Source organism: Microchirus variegatus, assembly GCF_963457635.1.
Source record: "Microchirus variegatus genome assembly, chromosome: 2".
Lineage (NCBI taxonomy): Eukaryota > Metazoa > Chordata > Actinopteri > Pleuronectiformes > Soleidae > Microchirus > Microchirus variegatus.
Genome location: NC_139803.1, coordinates 18,103,562 through 18,125,157, shown reverse-complemented (window position 1 = coordinate 18,125,157; position 21,596 = coordinate 18,103,562). Strand labels below are relative to the sequence as shown.

At 39.6% G+C, this 21,596-nt stretch overlaps 1 protein-coding gene across 7 annotated transcripts in view; it reads left to right on the top strand.

Moving 5' to 3' along the window:
• Nucleotides 1–418: 418 nt before the first annotated feature.
• The window catches only part of LOC310939786 (unconventional myosin-XVIIIa-like), an 83,825-nt gene continuing 62,647 nt past the window's right edge, over nucleotides 419–21,596 (top strand). For 3 of the 7 annotated variants that reach the window (XR_014593057.1, XM_083904625.1, XM_083904630.1), the window contains exons 1-18: nucleotides 551–689; nucleotides 2,025–2,092; nucleotides 2,261–2,283; nucleotides 3,267–4,043; nucleotides 7,313–7,426; nucleotides 8,761–8,832; nucleotides 9,849–9,875; nucleotides 11,811–11,870; nucleotides 12,421–12,508; nucleotides 13,548–13,654; nucleotides 13,743–13,919; nucleotides 14,057–14,267; nucleotides 14,370–14,512; nucleotides 15,216–15,316; nucleotides 15,445–15,508; nucleotides 15,996–16,140; nucleotides 19,282–19,455; nucleotides 20,239–20,329. Coding sequence is in view for 6 of the 7 variants with exons in the window: in XM_083904625.1 (XP_083760751.1) it covers nucleotides 679–689; nucleotides 2,025–2,092; nucleotides 2,261–2,283; nucleotides 3,267–4,043; nucleotides 7,313–7,426; nucleotides 8,761–8,832; nucleotides 9,849–9,875; nucleotides 11,811–11,870; nucleotides 12,421–12,508; nucleotides 13,548–13,654; nucleotides 13,743–13,919; nucleotides 14,057–14,267; nucleotides 14,370–14,512; nucleotides 15,216–15,316; nucleotides 15,445–15,508; nucleotides 15,996–16,140; nucleotides 19,282–19,455; nucleotides 20,239–20,329 (2,453 nt within the window). In the remaining variant the exon portion in view is untranslated. Of the gene's footprint in view, nucleotides 530–550; nucleotides 690–2,024; nucleotides 2,093–2,135; nucleotides 2,162–2,259; nucleotides 2,284–3,266; nucleotides 4,044–7,312; nucleotides 7,427–8,760; nucleotides 8,833–9,848; nucleotides 9,876–11,810; nucleotides 11,871–12,420; nucleotides 12,509–13,547; nucleotides 13,655–13,742; nucleotides 13,920–14,056; nucleotides 14,268–14,369; nucleotides 14,513–15,215; nucleotides 15,317–15,444; nucleotides 15,509–15,995; nucleotides 16,141–19,281; nucleotides 19,456–20,238; nucleotides 20,330–21,596 lie in introns of those variants that run through there. The other 4 variants (XM_083904626.1, XM_083904629.1, XM_083904627.1 and 1 more) reach the window with 4 other exon arrangements.

Genomic DNA, 21,596 nt, shown 5'->3' with positions numbered 1-21,596 from the left:
TGTAGCATTAGTTATTACACATAAAATATTTTGATTTTTTTTTTTTTTATTGATTGGTAGCCTCAATTATAATACCAATTAATGCTTACCCCTAAACATAACCTCAACTTATTCAAGTTGAAATATGTTATGCAATCTGCACTTTGTGCCTCAACCTCCCTCAAACTTTCAACATGAGGGTTTGACTTTTTTCTAGTTTTTGATCTGATCTCTCTGATTCTCTGTCACCATGAGGAGACAGAGAGAGAGGGAGTGAAAAGTGTCTGTGGATATTAATGTGACTGCAAATTCTATTTATAGCCCCTCTGTATTCCAGCAGCTGTCCCTCGTCCATCCCCCTGCTCTGGACCCTCTCACATTCCCCCCCTCTTCAGCCTCTCCACATGGTGCCAACTGTGACCCCTCCCTCATTGTTGCTCACCCACTCCCTAAGTAGTAGTAAGCCTGTGTGGGCCCTTTCGCAGACCCAGGTCCTGCTGTGGTCCAGTGACAGAGCAAGACTGGAAGGTTAACTGGGCCCAAAGAGAAGGTAACACGCTTTTTGGTGGAGCTTGTGTGTGGTGAGCAGTGTGATCTGCTCGTGGTGAACATGCTCTGGTTCGCTCTTCTATTACGGCTGTGATGGCGTCTCAGAATGGCCTCCTGCTGGAACTATTTTTAGGAGGGAGCTTCTGACTGATGAAAGCAGGGTTAGAGATGGTGAAACACTTTGCTGTGCAGCTGGTTTTGCTTTTTAAACCATTAATGGGAAGTCATCATGGCAGGTTTTACACATTTTAGCAGGTTGCATGTTTGCGTGATCAGTGGAATGGAGTGGTGTGTTTCTGTGTTGTTTGCTCTTGGCATCACTCGTGTCACCACCATAAATGAAACAATATCTTTGCGTTGTTTGTGTAGTCGGTCTTGAGAACTGAATGAAAGCCATGTGATGACCACTTTTTCAAAGTCTTTGTATGAGGACCCACTTTTATAAGACATAATATATATGTATATAAATTAACAAATTCTTGTTTACCAGTGACGCTAATCAGGAAGTAAGAATATTTTAATCAGCCGCCAGGGTGTATCTAAACTTTTTTTTAATGGAGTTAATGGTTGTCAGTTGTCTTGGGACTTCTCTATCGAGGGTCCCATATATCAGGGCAAAACTGCTTTCCCCTTCTCTCAGTTATATCACTCTGCATGGAGCTGTGGCTGGTTTCATTTGCAATCGTGGCTTGTTAATCTGCAACAAGACAATGTCAACTTTTTTGTTGGCAGAATGATTAATGAGAATTTTCTCCTTGACTGTCACCCAGTTCAGCACTATTCACTGTTAACTGATTGATTGATAACACGGGTTATAGTTGAATTACAGCTCAATATGCCGTGATATAATCACGACATTGATGAGTGATTTTTATTGTTGTTGAAGTTATTATTCAGCCTCTATTTGGGCTTCATTGACAGAAACAATGTAACATGTTTGTTTGCTGCATCCTCCACCTGTCAAGCAATACTATCACACCTGACTGACTGACTGACTTGTCAAGGGAGCTCCTTTGTGTTTTGTAGCCATACTTAAATTTCATATTTTTGAATCTGTAAATCAGCCATTTCCCAGAGTGCCAAAATCCTGAATCTTAAATCTTAAGTAAAAGACATTTTGTGAATTGCGACCCAAAATAAATTCTCCAGTATCTCATCTGTTGGTCCTGACCTGCATCTCTTGGAATGACTGTGCTAAATAACACTAGTGACAGAGATCTGTTGTCTTGTTTTTTAAGTCTTGTCAGATCTTCATGTTCTTGTTTTCCACTTGCCTCTGATTCATTTTCTTTGATGTTCTTATCTGCACTGTTCTCAGTACTGCATGGTCCAACTGCCTTGTCAGTGTATGACCTGTTGAAACTACATTACATTATTCCACCACTCATACATAAATTCCCATTCTTCATTGTTCCTCACAGAACCTCATCCTCTCCCTGGCTGTTTCATATATTTTTTCTTATAATTCCATATATTTCTATTCTCCATGCATCCAGCTTGTTCCATGACTTCTGGCTGTTCACCATGGCATACAAATCACGCTATTCATTCTGGGAGCAAAAGGGAAGTCTCACTTTTTTGGATTTTTTTCCCCCAGCCCTTCAGTTCATATCTGCATCTTGTTGCTTGTCAAGTTTGTAAAAGTATTCTACATATTGATACAAGAAAGCTTTGTGCTGAATATATTGTTTTATTTATTTTTCTGTATGTGTGTTGCTTTATGTCATATAGGTTAAAGTTGAGAACAAGCCAGAAGTAAGTCTTCAGTCAGCTGCATGTCTTTAATCAATAATCACTATGATGCAAAAACAAAAACAGACTAATCATGATCACAACATTCTGCAAGATGAAGGCAATTTTCTTAACCTGGGTCCTGAAAACTTAAACATTTTGGACTTGGTACTTTAAATCAAGATTTGATAGGGATTTTACAGTTAGTTTGACGTGTAGGTTGTGTGATGTTTGTGTAAACTAATATATAGTCAGCATTGACTGTGCTGTGTAAACCTTCAGTGTCGGGAACCAGCTTTAAAAATTTTTTTACTTTCACTGAAATCATAGCTGTTATATTACATCACAGCACACAGGAGTTGTTGATCCACTGCTGCCTAGCATTAGATCCTTTGTCTCAGCGAGCTAAAAACACAGAATTTATCTATGGACTTTGGTGCAGGAGAGTAAGTGATTGAAAAACTTCAGTTTACAGTCATAAAAGGCTGGAACAGGAATAAACATATCCCTAATATATTACATGCATAGATGAACCATTTACTAAGTAGTCAGTCTCCACTGGCAGCCATGTTTTCAGTGACAGCAAGCGTCACAAACAAATATGAAGTTGACATTTGAAGTTTACATCATGTAATCATTATCTATATCTTGGGGTCTAAAAAATGGGATCTGTGCATTTTCAGGCTGCATAACGTCTTTCTCTTTTGCCACAAGCTGCATGTGTCTCGCCTGATTGCTCTATTGCGCAGCTTTAGTTATAAAAAGTTACCTTCAGTTTCTAATTGGACTCTTAACTTACCAGTTGTCTGTTGACTTGACTGCATGGGCTACTAACTTCATTGAATAACTTTAGTGAGGGTTTTAAGATATAAACATAAACTAGTATATATCCATATTTGAATCCTCATTGATAAACACAACTTGCTGTTAATGTTTTTTGACATTTTATCAGCATTGGCTGTGGGAATAATCCACACTGGTGTCTGCCTTGCTCTGTTTGTGTCCAGTCTGATGCAGATAGTGGTCAGCCTCATGCAGTTGCTAAACCTGATCTAGAAACAGGAAGTGGTGCACGGTCAACTGCAGCGCCCGCTGAAGCGTCCAGTAGTAACGTAACGATGCCCGGTCCAGAGGAGGAGCAGAGTTCTGGCAGTAAGAAGGTGGTGAGGGTTGTCAGAAGGGTTGTTAGACGAGTGGTTCCTGCTGGGACTGAAGAGCAGAACCAGCCTGCTGTTCCTGAGTCAGCTAGGGTGACGGTCAAAACCGCTAAGGCTCCTGGGGGGGACAAGGATGATATCTCTATGGGTTTGACCAGCCTGATGGGCAGAAGTCGAACCAAGGAGCACCGACCTCGCACCCGCACCCAGGACCGCAAAGAGGACTCGAAAGAAGATGGGAAGCAGGAGGAGGAGAAAGAAGATGAAGAGGAAGAAAAGCGAGCAGCGGAAAAACCAGAGGAGGTCACATCCAAATCCACATCTACTCCTTCATCACCAAACCCAGCACCACCAAAGGTTAATCTCCTCAATCCTCCTGCTGGGTTCATCCCTCCACCCAAGCCTGACCCCTTGGCACCACCAGCTGGTTTCATCCCTGCTCCCAGACAGAATCTCTTGTCTCCTCCACCTGGTTTTATTCCTACCAGGAAAACCAGTCCAGGTCCGACAAAACAGAATACCCTCCCAAGACCCCCAGGATTCATCCCCATCCCAAAGACGGACCCACTGGCTCCTCCAGCAGGGTTCATCCCAAAACCTCGCACAGTTGGTGTAAAGAAACCCGAGGTATTGTGTGACAGAAGTGCATGTTTCCAAATAACCCCAAGGGTTGAGCATGCTGTGTGATAATAACCAGACATTCTTCATATGCATGAAACCCCCTCAGGATATTTTACCCCGGGAGACTCTTTCAAATAGAACATGGTTTTACATCTCAGACCCAGTTCACACATAAGTGAGCATTTTTGAAAATGTTGCTTTTTCTCTAGTCTTTCATATGCTGTGAGTCATATCTCTGGAAAAACACATTGTGGAAAACTCCTGCTAGGGTGAATATTTTCAAGAGCTCCATTCACAGTATGTGTAGACGGAGAAAACGGAGTTTTTAGCTTGTTATCACATTTGTTTACATGAGGCGAGTTGTTTAATGGCAATCAGGCGCAGCCAAATTTATGCTAGTGTAAGTGTTGCTAACTGGACCTTTAGCATACACAAAGTATTTGCTTATTTTTTTGTAGTCTAGCTGTCTTCTGCTTGGACAACAAAGCTTTACAGTTAAGGGTATATTGCCATTTATTGACTTGGCATGCTTTTGACGGCACCTAACAGTGGGTTTTTGTGTTTTCTTGAGGACAAAGACATTTTTGAGACCGCAGTGTGTGTGTGGACAGGATTTTAAAAGTGGTGCAGGAAAACCTCAGCTTTTAAAAAAACACACGTATGTGTGGAGGAGGCCTGAAAATGGATTGGGACTTAAAATCACAACTGACATCACAATTAACAATACATCATTACAATGAATAGAACTGGAAAAACATTTTCTCCTAAGTAAAAAAAAAGAAAAGGCCTGCAGTAGCTGATGATCAGACTCAATCAATGGTTATAAGAATGTGCTCATGGCCCACACTCTGTTAGTCCGCTCTGTTGGAGATATCTACGAGCACTGAGCTGGGACTCATTACTGTCACTTTCTGCAGACACACAGCTTTGAAGTCGTGCTCTGTCTGTGTCTGCTGTGTGGACCACAGAGGCACCAGCTTTTAGGATCCATTGCGAGACGTTTTGCCAAAAGGAATCAGGACAAGAATTTGTAGACACAACATATCACTTTTATCATTTAAACATCGTTGTCTTAGAAGTGGTTCATCAGAGAACCAGCGCCCCAATGCTTGTTGCTTTGCTTGAATCAAAAGAAGTAAATGATTAAATTCAGCTTCAGTTAAAAATGTAATGTCACTTTTCCATTATACAGTTCTAGAACTACTTGGCTCAACCCGACTCTATTATTTTTCCATAGGGATATTACCTCGTATCATGATGCTTTCTTTGGTACCTGCACTGGCCGATACTAAAAATGTGACGTTGACAGACCACTGATTGGCACAGAGTGGCACTGGAAGAATCATGAGTGTGAGGTCCAACACAAGAATCAAACCGAACAATGCCGAACTGATCAGTTAAAAATACTAAAAAATCCTGAAATCTCCAACATTTAGCAAGCAAATCAATCAAACTCAATATTTAACAGAGGAGTCTGGTGTACAGTAGCTTTGAGCCGAGGCCAGCCGTGCTGGAACTGTATAGTGGTAAAGTGCCATTCGTTGTTAGAGGTACACACACAGTCAGTGCTGAAAAGGCTCCTCTAATAAAATCTACACCTGCATAAGTCTATAATATTTGCAATATTTTTCACCATTAAGCAACCTTTTTTGCCTGGAAAATAAAATTTTAACTGCTCACCAGCACCAATGTCCATTGGGAAAATCAACATTTGTAGCTTGCAAGAACATGCAAGCTGCTGGTCTACTGCTTCTGGATTTGGTATGATTTTGGACGGGTTGTTTAACTGAACACAGGAATCCCAAAAATGGACATAACGTGGTAAACACACTCTAAGATATTGTAGACATAAGCAGGAGTAGATTTCTTGAGCCATTTGTCCAGTGGCTTAAATTGGTTTGTCCTTGTGTCTCTGCTGACAACCATGTTTTCACTGAGACTAAGCCTCTTTGGCCAAGTCAGCGCTGACCATGTGTCAGTATCTTATCCAACAACACTTTGGAGAAACCTGTACTAGCTCTTTAATTTTCCCTTTTCAATTTTTTTCTTTCGACAAGGTTATATTTCCTTGGTGTTCTGTCTGAACACCATTGACATCATGGGATGTCCGTGTAATCTGGTGAACAGCTGGATGTTTGGATATCAGACATATACTGTAAAGCTCCAGGTGATTCTGCTCAGGGACAAAGGGTTTAACTCTGTGCTCCGGGGAGAGATTCAGGTTTTAGGTGTTAAGAGCAGGATTAAGATTTCAGCTGAACGTGGAAATGTATTGTGTGAGCTGACTAAGGATTTCTTGAGGTTTGTGCTCTCAAGCTCTTTTACCTTTCTTACCTTTTTTCTACTATTTTTAGCTCTTATAGGAACTATACTTTCTGTTGTGGACTTCACAGACATCACCAGTGACATTTAAAAATACAGCCTGTTGTGTTGACTTCTAACTTGTAGCACACAGCCATTTCCAAATTTAGTGTTAGGGTTGGCGCAAATTCATTTCCGAAAAACTTAAATCACTGTTCTGTTTTCACACTTGTTTTTCATTTTTCCACCTAACAGCCATCCCTCCATCCTTCCTGAGCAGCACAAAATAATTAAGTGTCCCTGTTAGCAGGTTCATTTCAAATGATATGGCTATTTTAAACTTGTTAACAACTTTTATTTCACACTTTGGGAACCATTGTTCTTAGGCATTCTCATAATATTTATCATGTTACATTTGTATATATAAATCAGTATTCAAATAGCTATATTAACCTTCATTATCATCGAGGATTAAATTCAGACTGAGATATTTCTTAATAATAACGATAATAATAATAGATTTGTCATTCGGTCATATGATGAGTTTTATCTATTTCAACATGTTTTAGCACTCCAATCTGATCCAAAAATAGTAAATTAGTAATAAAATAAAATCAAAATCGTGCCAAATTAGATTTGGTAGAAGTATGCTGTATTTTTCTCTGTATTACAGTTCAGCTGCATGACAAATTATTCCACCGTGTTTACAGAGGATTTGCAAAATCGTTGAACCACTAGTATTTTTTTGTAAGCAACAATGCTTAATGACCCAATTTCTCTGTAATGGCAATTTTCCTTTACTCATTTCTTGATTGAATTAACAGGAAAATTAAATCAGTGGGAGGCAGTATCCCGTATAATGTGCACAAATGTCATGCTCATCTTCATCCTCCCATTGCAATCTCATCTCTCTGTGTGTGTTTGTGCATGTTTGTCTCTGTGTTTGTGTGTATATATGTAAACACTGTGTAAAGGTAAATGAGACATCATGCCCCCCTGTGGCTCCCAATGGTAAACGGTCCCCCGTTGCTCTGCCCCAGGCCCAGACTGCACCAAATGAGCAAGTGTGTGTTCATCCTGTTGCACAGGTACTCACAACAGCATGTTTCTCATCATTTAAAAGCACTAGATGGTTTTTCACTTGTGCTTTTGTGTGTTCAATTATGTTTCATTTTGTTTGAAGTGCACATTTGGTGGATTACTGATTTTGTTTTCTGGCTTAGGCTGGACAATATCACATATGGTCAAACCCATAGATATGTTTTTTTACATGTATTGTTAACTATTGTTAAGTTACTGAACAGTGAAAAAAACATAGCCCTAAAAGAACATTTAGGCCAACGTGCAGAGTCCTAGATATGACGTAAGCGGACAATAATGGCCCCAAAAAACAAGTGTAACTGTGGAATTATTGTTCCCATCAACAACTTGGATGGAGCGCACCCTCGCTTGAAACTGTGACACTAAAGTGAAGTTGGAAAGCTATTCACAGATTCGAACTTCCGTGATCAATAACATTCAAAGGAAATATTGCTGAATCACTTGCGAGACATATTTTGAATCACAGTGATGTAGACAACAAGCTGGAACGTGATTTTCATATTTGTGCACACATTTTTTCCCATGTCGTATCTGGGGCTCCATACAAAAGAACATTTGTGAACAGATTTTCAGATCATTTAAGTTTCCAAGAACAATCAACTAGTACCAAGAACAATGGACAATTAAACTATCTTTGTTCACTGCAGTTTTTTCAAAGCCAAACAGTTTATGGCTTTGTTCAATGTTCCTCCATAATTCTATGTATTTTCCATCCCAAAAACAAACACTAGATGGCTCGATTGAGCTGTTTCTCTCTTTGTTGATCTGTATCCTAGCGAGGAAATGGGTCTATATGAAGTATGCTGTCGTCTAGAAAGTTTGATTGACAGCTTTTTGTTAGCCAATGAGAAGCAGCAGAATGCCCAGATGTGACGCGATTACACAGGAAGTCTGTAAAACTGACTGAAAAAAAAAGTTAAGTTAAGATTAATTTTACAGTTGTCGTTCGGCGAACAAATTTCTATTGTATTTATTCTCAGGGGTCTCAGCTTTCAATTGAGCCATATGGAGTGTGTTTTGGACAAAGTGTTGGAGCAGCGAGTGGGTTTAGCAGTGGATCCATACGAAGTTTGATATATAATAAGTTATTTAGTTGCTATTTGATCTGTGTTTGTCACATTTGAAATAGGTTTATACAGCATTGTAGCCCAGATTCTGCTGTTTAATTTGATGCCCAGCGTCAATATATTCTCTCGACTTGTCTAACAAGAAGAATCTCTCAGTGTCCCCCAATTGAGGGTCTAAGGAGGTACACTCATAACACTCACCTCAGGCATATCATATATTTGCACTTACCATTGCTGCTGTGCTGTAACTGTAGGTGCCAGTGCTGATTCCCACTGAAGAAGATTATAAACGTGTCACGAGGATCTTCACCACCAATGACAATGATGTAATGTCTTTCGCTCTCTGTTTGTTTTGCTTTGCGCCCTGTCATGCTGTGACTAGGCTGAATCACATGCTTGGATCTTCAGAATGGAGATACCTGTTCTAGATATTATTATTAATAGTATAAAGGAATCTATTTGTGTGTGTGTAATTTATTTAAGTTATTCTGATCTCTTACAACAAGGGTGGGCAACATTATTGAAGTCATAAATGAAGCAAGTGGAGGGACATGAATAGAAGGTTTTATAGAAATGATAATCATTAATCCCATTTAGATATAATAATTATATTTACAGTATGTATGAATTAAACTGTTGGCTGGTAATGTCTGGTGCAGCCGACTCATACACTTGTACATTTACGTTGCTTCAGTGACAGCTTTATTCCCACTGTCTCTCTGTCTTCCTCTCAGTCATTCTGCAGAAGGAATGGCTCAATATCACTTTTTCGCTTCCGAAACTGATACCGATATCACACACTGACTATCTATCAGAGATATCGCTCTGATAGGGTAATTTTACACCTTTTAAACTCGGAAGCACATTCGTTCTGATCCTTTTACCCTCTTAAAACCAATTTCAAAGACATACAGTAATTCTCCATCAGATATTCTTCCATAAAGACAGTGCACGATGTGACTCTGTGCATAGTGAAGCATGATATGTTAAAGAATGTTTGGATCATGTTTTGCATTTTTCTCTTTTCAATATCTGATTCAGAGATTATCACACTAAGTATATACCAAGTATCATTGGCACGTCCCTGGTCTATATTATTATATAACTGCTTTGTTTCATCAGGTCAATAGGAGAGCCTACTTCAATATACTTCTGTGATTATTTTGCCTGTTTTTGTTGGATTTTACATCTGACTACGTCTGGTTTATGTGGTCGTTAATATGAGAAGTGAAATGCACTTCCAATGCTCAAACTGATGACTGATGTGTTTTTTGTACTTTTGTCTCTCTGTGGGTCTCTGTGGATCCTGACCTTGCTGTTGTCCTCTTTGCTGTCACGCTAGCGTGCCAAAGGCCACAAATCCTCTCAGGTACAGCCTGCTCTGCTGTGGCTTCACCACACTGCAATCTAAGCTTGTGTTCCTCTACTGACCGTCTCTGCCCTACTAACTTAGTCTGTGCCTGTCTGCTCACCTTTGCCCCTTGCAGTTGAACTCATGGTTCATGTTAGGGCCTGGAAGTAGGCCTGCATGATGGTGTTATTGAATATTGAGGTGATGATATGATTTGCGATAAATAGACACTTAAATATAGTTTTAATGTTTGGGGTTTTTGGTTTGCTGCGAACATTGACTCAGTATACACAGACTGTAGTATGTAAATCATTAAGTATTCTTCCAGTCACAAGATGAACATTCATTTTTAACAAAACTGACACCATGTTCTACTGTAGACGAAGAAGAAGCAAGCGATTATAATACATTTTATTAAGGTCACCGTACATCAGTATTACAGAAGGATTTTGAGTTCAATGCAAAAGTGGACTGGGAGCCAATGGAGCTGGTGCAATCTTTTCTTCAAAATGACTTCTTTTTGCAACCATTTGGAGTCGTGCCCTTTTCTGGCTGAGCACGACTTCCATCCTACTGTCCACTTTTCTCTTTTCAAACTGGAAGGCTAATGTTCAATTCTTATATACAGTCTATGTGCACACATTGAAACAATACAATTAATGCAGTTATATTGAGAGAAATTGACAAAAATATATAAAACTAAGCAAAAACCATCTGGTGTTATGGTAATTTTTTGCAACACAAACGCAATATGTAATGTTTTGTGAAAAACAAGAAACTTAAATAAGATCACTGTAAACAAGAGCTCTCAGGGAGTGCAGCTCTCCCCCAAGGCTTAAACCTGAAATGTTTACATTTTTAAGAAGACTTTCTGGATCTGTATAGGACTTTACCTGCTTATAGCTACATAAACCTGACAAAATTCATCCTGATCTGTTTAGATGTTGCTGAGATATACACAACTGAACTTTTAAAAGGTAACTCCCATGTTACATTTAAGTGGCCTCCAAATCTGTAATCTGGATTAGATCTAGAGATTTCTTGAAAATGTGATAATTTTTTGTGGCATCATCAGTGGGTAGATTTTTACCAACATTTATTGGAAACATACTTCTACTCATCGCATAAAAATAGACAGGAAGTTTAAAATTTACAGATGAACCATGATGATGAAAACAAAGCCTCAAGGTCCTGGAATGCTCCTCCTTGTGGCACTTAAATACATAATAAATCACATGGACTGTATATTGTTAATGCAGACAGCATTTTCAGGACAATCAATATTAATAATTCCCCCCATAATTCACTACAATCAATTTAACACAACAGCTTTTATCGTGACGTGTGATGCAATCATATATTATCTTCTCATAGTGTTGTCATATGCTACAGTTTCTCATCAACCCTGTAAAATCCTATCAAAGTTGTGACTTTAAACTTTTTTTCTTAATTAAATATTACATTACATGATATATTTGCATTAATGCAGCACCATATCATCTCTACGGCGACAGTAATTAGCATCAGCGACGGTTGTGTCACACTTGGCTGCACAGTGTCTGGCATGTGTGCTACAGATCTTGTTAACTGTGACTGCTAATATGGCGGAACATGATTTATTTATTTATTTATTTATTTTCTGCCCACAGACCATCACACTATATTTTTAAAGGCAGCTTGTAAACCTCGCTCATTAATGCATCAGTGCTACAATTCTTTTCTGGTGAATTAGCTGAACAGCTCACTCTGCTCCCGTTGCTTGACTTAATATTGCGTTTTTGACTGCTCCATGTCTTGCTACAGAGTTTTGTGCTGTTTTTAATGCCATAATTATTATTAATAATAATAATAATAATAATAATAATAATAATAATAATGCCACGATTTGTGCTCCGTTTTCAAATTTTGAATCCAATCCAAGTTTCAGCTGACCTCTGCTTCTTCCCTCTCCAGCCCAAACTTGTTCAAGACCCTGTGGCCGTCCTTCAGGCAGCACACTCGGCTGCAACTAAGGTCTGGCCATGGATACACATGACTGGAGTCATACTCGTGTTTCAATGATGCATGTTTTGTATATTTTATGTCTGTCTGTGATGATCTAGGGAAGTTCCTTGTGAGGATGGTCCAGTACTGTGGTAATATAACCACCAAGAAACTACCAGGAATTGTCTTCCCTTCAGCTTTTACCTGTTGAGGCAGATGAGATTAGTTTATTTTAAATGTCTGCTGTCCACGCATCTCAGTGGCAGAGGAACAAATGCAGTTTATTTAATGCTGTGTAGTATAAATAGTCCAGTGTATAAGAATTATAAAATTATATGTTAAAGGATGCGATTATAAATTTATACAAACGATATCTGGCAATTAATCCTCCTAAATGTCACACCCTGGACCTTTAACTATATACTGTATATCTGCACCACTCAACCCTAACCCTTATGTCTGTGATGCACTTGACTTACTTGTGTGAATGTAAATGTGCATGTGGGGAAACATAGTCATTAAACATGAACCAATGTATTCACAATCATATGCATACATTTCTGTTCACCTCTTGTAACAGGGAAAGACTGAGGAGCAGATCACAGCAGAGAGAGCCTGGTATAACACAGAGAAAGTATGGCTTGTCCACAAGGATGGATTTTCACTGGGTGAGTTTCTTTAATGTTCTATTCTTATGTCTTTTAAAATGAATCCTCAGCTCCTCAGGTTCAGTGCTGGTGTCGAGGATATTTGATCACACTGTTATATAAATAGATGGTTGAAACATGGAAAATGCTTTTGAAATGTTAATTGTTAAAGGGATAGTATAGTTTTTTTTTATTGAATGAGGTACTGGCACATTGTCAGTGCTGACATTGCCTTGCATGCCCCTTGCATTCGCTCTCACTGACTGATTGGACACAAAGAAAAATAGATTGCAATCACTTAAAAAAGACTCACCTCATAAAATATTTGCTCCTGTTAATTCTGCAATCATTTAAGAATATGTTTGCCTCTTTATTTCACTGTTAGACAGTTTTTTTTCTCTGACTGGTAACTGAAGTGTGGAAACTGCTTAGTCTCCCACACCAAAGTACATTGAGAAAATCATGGATTTTACACCACAGCACACAGGAGCTGCTGATCCACTACTGCCTCCATTAGTAAGTTCAAATGTGTTATTTTACGACCTCAGTGTTTGAAATCCTTCAATTAGATTTACCTCAGTGATTTACCAAATGAGGCAGCAATGCTGTAGAGCTGCAGTTTCTGTGTCCTCTTCCAGCTAAAATCACACATTTTCCAATGGAATTTGGTGTTGGAGTCGGTGGTTTGCAAACTACAGTTTCCAACCAGAAAATCCTTTATAAAAGGTTGGTAGAGACACTCATTATTTCAGTTGAGCCTTTTGATAACTGGTTAAAATCTGATTTGAATTGTGTCCCCACTGGCAGTCATGTTTTCAGTGAGAGTGCCTTTATGTTTCAGTCTGGCTACTCACATCAGCAATATGCCAGGGACGTGCATGGCTTTCCCCGCACTGAATTTGTGTCATTAACTCATACAGCAACAATTAAAAAAACTTAAACTCTCACTAAAGTGTTAACATTGATACAACTGCCTCACATTATCAGACATGAGAAGATTGGCATGAAAGGTGAAATCATACGTCACAATAAATTAACTTCACTCTGTGTGGTGATGCAGCAACTCTCCTGAGGACGGAGGCGGGCAGTCTGCCAGAGGGGAAGGTGAAAATCCGCCTGGAGAGTGATGGATCTTTATTGGACGTGGATGAAGATGATGTAGAGAAGGTATTTAATCATCAAATCAACTCTGGTCCTCATCAATTACGGATGGCACTGGGCGAGTGTGTGAGCGACCTCTGACTTTGAACTGCAGGCAAACCCTCCAGTGTCTGACCGAGTGGAGGACCTGGCCTCTCTGCAGTATCTGAATGAGTCGAGCGTGATGCACTCCCTGCGGCAGCGATACGGTGGCAACCTGGTGCACACGCACGCTGGACCCAGCATGGTGGTCATTAACCCCATTAGTGCCCCCTCGATGTACTCGGAGAAGGTAGGCTGCAGCTTGTGGTGTATAATCACACATCTGTTTCACTTGAACAGATTGTGAGATTGTAATCACCGTGCAATGAAGTCAAGGTGCTATTTGATGAATGCAACCGCTTCTCTGCCTCTTTGGCTACATTCCAGGTAATGCAGATGTTTAAAGGCTGTAGAAGGGAGGATACTGCCCCTCACATTTACAGCATGGCCCAGGCCGCCTATAGAAATCTCCTGACAACTCGCCGAGATCAGTCCATTGTCCTGCTGGGAAAGAGCGGCAGTGGCAAGACCACCAACTGTCAACACATCATCCAATATCTGCTCACCGTTGCTGGCAGCACCAACAAAACCTTCTCCGGTGTGTTACAAAGGATCCAGACGCAGAATGACAATAAGTCAAATGTATTGCATGCTGTTGTTAAGTCATACGAGTGGCTCTGTTTCTCTTTGTTGTCTGCAGCAGAGAAATGGCAGGCAGTATACACAGTTTTGGAGGCTTTCGGAAATGCCTCCACCTGTATGAACGGGAACGCTAGCCGCTTCTCTCATATTGTTTCTTTGGACTTTGACCAGGCGGGTCAGATGACCTCCGCCTCCATCCAGGTATATGATAATCAAACACATGTTCATTTATAAAAAAAAAAGAAAATTGTCAGAGTAGTTGTATGAGGAACTGACTGTGTGCACAGTCCGAGGACCAGCATAAGACAGACATGCTTTCCTGCTTTATCTCTTTATGAATTGTAAACTGATGTGTACAGTTCCCCGCACCAAAGTCCATTGAGAAAATCTGCGATTTCACGTCACAGCACATATGAGTTGTCGATCCACCGTCGCCTATACCTGATCATTCAAATATCTTATTTAGTGATGTTAGTGTTTGAAATCCTCTGTCAGGATTTACCCAAGTGACACACATTTACACAACATGGCAGCCGTTGACCAGCAGTCCCTGTGTTTCTGTGAGATATAAATACAATTAATTTTTCATGGACTTGCAGTAAAAGGAGTAGTTAAAAAACTTCAGTTTACCATAGGAAAAGGCTACCTAACAATTAAATAAAGTGGTGAACATATTCTACAGCTATTATAGACTAAAGTATGTGCAGAACATGTTGCTAAGCGGCAATTATAGGTCTTTCATCGTGCCGCTGCTGGCAGCCATGTTTTCTATGAGCACAAGTGTATCTGTCTTATGCTGGTTATAAACAGCTCATGCCCAGTTGTTTACTGTTACTGACGTTTTGTACATTCTTGTTTTTTTGATGAGAATCATGCAGTTATACTTACTTCCTTTGCCTCTCAGACTATGCTTCTGGAGAAGGTGAGGGTGACCAGAAGACCAGAAGGAGAGTCCACTTTTAACGTCTTTTACTACCTGATGGCAGGAGCAGACAGCTCTCTGAGGTCAGGTTTGAAATCCCACAATACACTATACACCATTTCATTTCATTTAATGGCCATTCTCTTCCCTATGCTTTTAATAACCTGGACAGAAACAAAAGCAATGTTAATGTTGTCTTTAATTTCGTCAGAACGGAGCTGCATCTCAACCATTTTGCTGAAAACAATGCATTTGGAATCATGCCTCAGACAAAGGTACCTTTTTCAACAGCCGCACACCCATTTATATAGCTGAAGGTGCAACTCTGATTTTATAAGAATGCTGGTTGTTGGTTTGTCTTGCAGCAAAAAAGAACATTCCCCTCGTATCAGGTGTGCACTAGCGCCAACATTTGTTTTTGTTTGTTTTCAGTGTTCAGTTCCTTTCGCTGGTCTTTTTCTGAGCCTCATTTTAAAGAACATAGAGTAACATCTGACTTTTATTCATATGTGCCTGAGGTCAAACACATCAGACAAACAACATCATTCTGCCTCAGCACGGTGTACCCTGGCTTGTAACAGGCAAATGCTATAAAATGACATTTCTACAGTAGAACTTAAAGTAGGTCAGAGATTGTATTTTCAAAGCCGGTTTTGAAAATCCTGGTTTATCTCATTATTTTAATACATGCTTTGAATAACGCTTATCTTTAATTCAGCGCTGAAATCATTTTATTTTGAATGTATGTGTCATATATGTTAGACTGAGGATAAGCAGCGGGCCTCTCAGCAGTTTTCCAAGCTTCAAGCAGCAATGAAGGTTCTGGGAATGAGTGGTGATGAGCAGAAGGCCTTCTGGCTCGTCCTCGGGGCCATTTGTCATCTAGGAGCAGCAGGAGCTACCAAGGGTGAGATATCATCTTTGATTTGTACAACGCTGGAAATGAGATGACATGTATTCTCCCTAGTGGAAATCATTTTAATGACTCGGTATGTCATAAATATAAAGCTTGTATTACGTCACTGTAGGTAACACTCTGTGTGATGCAAGGCAGCTGTAAGTCTGATCACTGTGTTATGCATTTGTACCTAGCATCAGTTTGTTGGACTGCTTCCCTCAAACTCATCCAAACTTCAAAATAAAAACTAGAAAAGCACTCGGAGAGCGCAGACCTCCACCTCAGCTTTTGGTTTCCGTGAACAGAAACTATTTTAAAATGATTTGTTCGCTGCGTATTCATCTGAATATGATTTGTCAAGCAATACTATCAGACCTGACTGAGGGAGCGATTGGGGATGCAGCTGCAGTGCAGGGGCGGGTGGGGACGAGAATAATTTATGCTGTTGGACAACTGGATTTTTTCAGTAGTAGAATTCACTTCTGAACCTTTTTTATTGGTGTTTCTTTGTATTTTCAGTCATATTCCAACTACAATTTTAAGAATGTGATAGAGGTGACCTGCTCGTTTTAAGTCTGGGTTAAAAGAGGACAGTGCAACAGGCATATGTCTTTATTACCTCCACCAAGGAGACAAACTTAGTGGACACACTTTTATAATCTGTAAGTTTAAGGCCTTTTGTGGCCTCTTCTGGCCCATCTGTCGGTCTCGGCGCAGTATTCTGCAGCACCTGAATTAAACAAAGCGCTGTTTTCGTGACATTACTTGAACCACAGTCAAACTCACTGAGTCACTGTTTGAGAACACAGCTGCAGATCAAGGACATACAATTCATGAATCTCATTCTGACCCTAAGGTCCAACAGAACATTCGTCTTGTCATAAGAATTTATTAGGGAACAACAATCCTCTTGAACATGAGAAAAAAATGTGTCTTTGAAGCTGTTTAAATGATGAAATCTGAGGTAAGAGGGTTTGATTTTATTGTTTCAGCTCTGAAGTAGTAGATCTGCCTCTCAAAGCATGTGACCTCCATTTTAAAATTAGATATCTGCCATTTACAAAGGCTGACGGTGCCCACAAGATTGTTTTATTATGGATGAGGTGAGTTTTAGTCATATTTTATTCCTAAATATGAAGGGCACTTTGGCTTTTTAAGGACACAGTTGCCTTCCCATCCAGAGATTTATAGCTTTTTATTTATTTCCATCAAATGCCATTTCTTCCTGGTGATGCATACGTGATAAGTGATTTTAAAGATTTAACAAAGTTAAAGTAAGGACATGTAAACAACAATGTATATGGATTGTCCTGATCAATGGGAGCTGTGAAAAAAACAAAGCTTACTTGATGAACATATTTAAGGCTGTATAGTGGCAGCATTTTAGGAATACAGAAACTACATCTTTACTGAACTGCAAATCACTGGGTAACTTATGGACCATTAAGTGGTTCTTATGTAGGGACAGTGTGTGATGGCATAGTTACAAATACAGTATTTTATCTCCTGTTATGGACTGTTTTAAATAAAATAGAAATAAAATACAGTAAGACAGTATATGAAAAGATAATCCGCTATTAGCTCCACAATGGGAAATTGTCCCAACAGCAAAGGCAATCGAGGTGAAGGTAATACATAATAAAAATGCATTTCAACATCTATGAATGTAGAATATAAATATATAGACCGTAGACTATAAAGATATATATAATAAGCAGGTTTCTGGTTTAAGTGCAATTTCACATATTAACACAAGAGGGCAGCAATGATCTCTTCTCCACTACAGCTAATTTAATGAACCGTCTGAAATGAACCTGCTTTTCTATCTTCCCTGCTCTGTCGACACTATTGTCACACTGATAAGTGTAGATTTAAAAAAAAAAGGCTAAGAACGCACTGCTTTTTAAGTGCAAATGTACAAATGTGGATTTATTTTATCTGCTTTAGACGTACACTCAATGTTTTCCAAAAAAATAAAAAAACACTCAGTTATATTGGCAACCGCAATTTCCTCTTTTTGATTTTTTTTTTTATTAGAATTTAAGCTTTATCAAAGCAAGTAGGTCTTTTCTAGTCTTTACGCCTTCTGTGGTTATCATCATGAAAAGAATGCAGAGCCACTGATGAAGCAGATAGAGCCCACCACTCTGTGTGAAATCCCTCTGTTAAGTCTCAGAAGATTCCACTTCATGGTGGATTAAAATTAAAGTTTGCACTCATATCTGCATGTTTCCAGCACCCAACCAGTAGATTAAAGAGAAACATGTATTTCCCCAACAGCTTTTTTATGTAAATAAATTAATTATATGCCCCAATTAAATGCTTTAATTCTCAAGTTGATAAAAGATGCTATTGTTGTTTTTTTCATTTTTTGTCTTTTTAACCTTAAATGGATAGTTGCACATTTTAGAGTTTATTTGAGGTTCTGTCAGCACTCCTGCTCCAGGAACAAGCTTGAGACAAGGAGTGTTGCATTAATGAATGCTCATCTATCAGCTGGAACACAGATAGTTTTACACTGCTCATGTTCCTGCACCAAAGTCCATGGAAACAGGACCAGGACACAGGAGCTGCTGGTACACTGCTGCTTTGTTTGGTAGGATCAGAATTTAAAACAAAATGAAATCACAACATAACACAAAAGAACTCACGGATGGAGGCTGCAGTGGTTTTATAACTCCTGTGTGCTGTGATTTAAAATAGCTGATTTGCAGGGAGTAAATGGTTTAGGAATCACCACTTTTATTTTCCGGTCGTAAAAGGCTAATTGCACAGAAAAGTGGCAAACGATGTAGATTAGCCTTTTATTAAGTGGTCAAGATGAGAGCAGGTGTCTGTGTCTTCTCAGACTGGTTCTCAGCACTGGTGGTACCTCCATAACACTTCCAAAAACCTGCACTAGCCCTTAAAGAAATAGTGTTTAAATTGCAGAAGCAGCTGCGTTTTTTTTCTTATCAATACAAGCATTTTTGGTAAAAGCATCATGCTTTTTGTGCACATTCTCATCAGCTGTGTTAGTGTAAGCTTGACCAGAAATATAACCATAACCTGTCAAAGACATGATATCTGTCACAAAGCTACCATGGTGGGAGTGTGCCACAGGGGCAGTTGGCAGACGGGCTAATGGACGTTTTCATGCTCGTGTCTTAGCCGGCAGGAAACAGTTTGCACGTCATGAGTGGGCCCAGAAGGCAGCGTACCTGCTGGGCTGCACTCTGGAAGAGCTCTCCTCCGCCATCTTCAAGCACCAGGCCAAGGGCAGCCTGCCCAGAGGAGGTGGTGCTGGTCGCCAGGCTTCTGACGAAAACGGCTCAGCAGACGCAGGTACTCCTCACACCGCATTTACCGACATGCTCTTTCTTCTCCATATCTCACAACCCCCCCACCCACTAACACACACACACACACACACACACACACACACACACACAAACCTTTTCTTTCCCTCTCTTTGTCACTTTCTCTCTGTTTCCACACACATTCGCTTCTGCTCCTCATCACCCGAGGGAAATTGCACGCTCCGGAGAAAGTGAAGCTTATCTTAGTAATGAATACCGCAGCTTTTACAATGCCTATTGACAGATAAGTACACACACTACGTAGGGACAAGCAATTTTGGTCCTTCTCTTTATTCATTGTCCTTGAAATCATAATTGCTTCACATTGATTTCTTTCACATGTGCAGGTCCTTTGACTTCCATCTTGTCCGAGGCATACTTTGAAGGGCAGGAGGAGAGGAGGATACAGTTGAAATTCTATCATAGCAGCAATGGACAGACTTGACCTCTGTTTCGCGCTCCCTGTATCTGCGATCACATATGAATTTACAGTTATAAATGTGAAAATATCCCCCGAGCACTCACCGTTTTGTGTGACAGTGGAATGAATTAGGAGCGCTTAACAGGTGGCCATAGCCGCCAGGTACAGACATAAGTGCGTCCTGTTTGATCCGACTTTTTCGGAAACACCTGAGTCCCTAAATGACATTGCTTTACGGAGATAATTTTAGACCAAGTTTGAAGACTTCTTTTGTTATATGTGGATGGAGACTGTGGTAAGTCTGCTCTTTCTGATTTGCTCTGTCTCTGTTTTTTTTTTTTTTTTCAGGATCTAAGGCTACAGCCATGGACTGTTTAGACGCCATGGCAGCAGGACTTTACTCTGAAATCTTCACTGTCCTTATTTCTCTAATAAACCGGTTAGTATTTCTGTTCCGGTCCGATGGACAAACCTCAGACTGCCTAAATATCCATAGTGGATGACGTTCAAAGTTATATACACATCAGTTGGAGTACTCACAATAGAACATAACTGTAGGAGACCCTTAAATATTGTGTGGTAAAGTTATGAATGAGTTTCCATTGAAATTAGCAGTATAGAAATACAATGCCAGTCTGTCTCACCTGATTTCCTCTGTATATAGTGTTTAGTGTTATTTCAGTACACCACATACAGGTCTGTAGTCACTTATCCTGCACAATAATTTGCTGCAGTCAATAATATTTACTCGACATAAAAAGCTAAAAGATCAAAATACAAATGAAGGACTCCGTCCCCTTTAACTTTAACCCCCTTTGGTTCAGGCTCTGTGTATTCAAAGTCCAATTTAACAATTTAACACGAGAACTACCAAGGGCAGTCAATTTGAGGTCGTTTTGACCTCACGCGTATTTATTTTACGGGTTTAAATTTATGTGTGGTACTTATACATATGTCAATGGAGGAGCAGGAAAGACATAACCTTGTAGGTTGGGCTGGGAGTTTGACACGTGGTATACTAGCAATGTGTAGGGACCTAGCACCTTTATCCATATTTCCTTTTAATTGTCATTGATTTAGACATTTATGACATCTTGAATTTAACCATATATAGTGTAGTAAAATTAGCATCACCCTATTTTTTAACAATGACTAGACAATGATGTACACCAGGGCTATTCAACTAAAATTTCCAGAGGGCCAGCTTTTCGGAAGGCTGTCCAGTCAGTGGGCCGGTCAACCCCTGTACTACTATTTTGTGTTGCATGTATAGTAAACGGATACAAATGATACAAAATGTTTTCAATTATTCAGCACTTATTTATTGAAATAGCTGCTAGTTTTGTGCTAAAAAGGTAAGTAACAAAACCACCAACATTCAAGTACAATAACATTTGTGTATAGTGCAAAAAGGTTACAGTTACAGTACCACCAACATTTGGATAAGGCTCTTACAAAATTAGTGATAACAATATAATACACATTAACGTGCAATGGCCACAAAAGGCTATTTTTGCAGAAATATAAGTAACAGTACCAATAATATTCAGGTACAACTGCTACAGTTGGCTCTTAGCCTCTGCAGCACAGAGTCCTACACAAACTTCCAGCCTCAGAGGATTTTTCTGTCCAGTGGATACATGTTATATACGATGGCAATGTGCCTGCTAGAGCCTGCAAATGATCACTTTTCCAAATGCTAACTG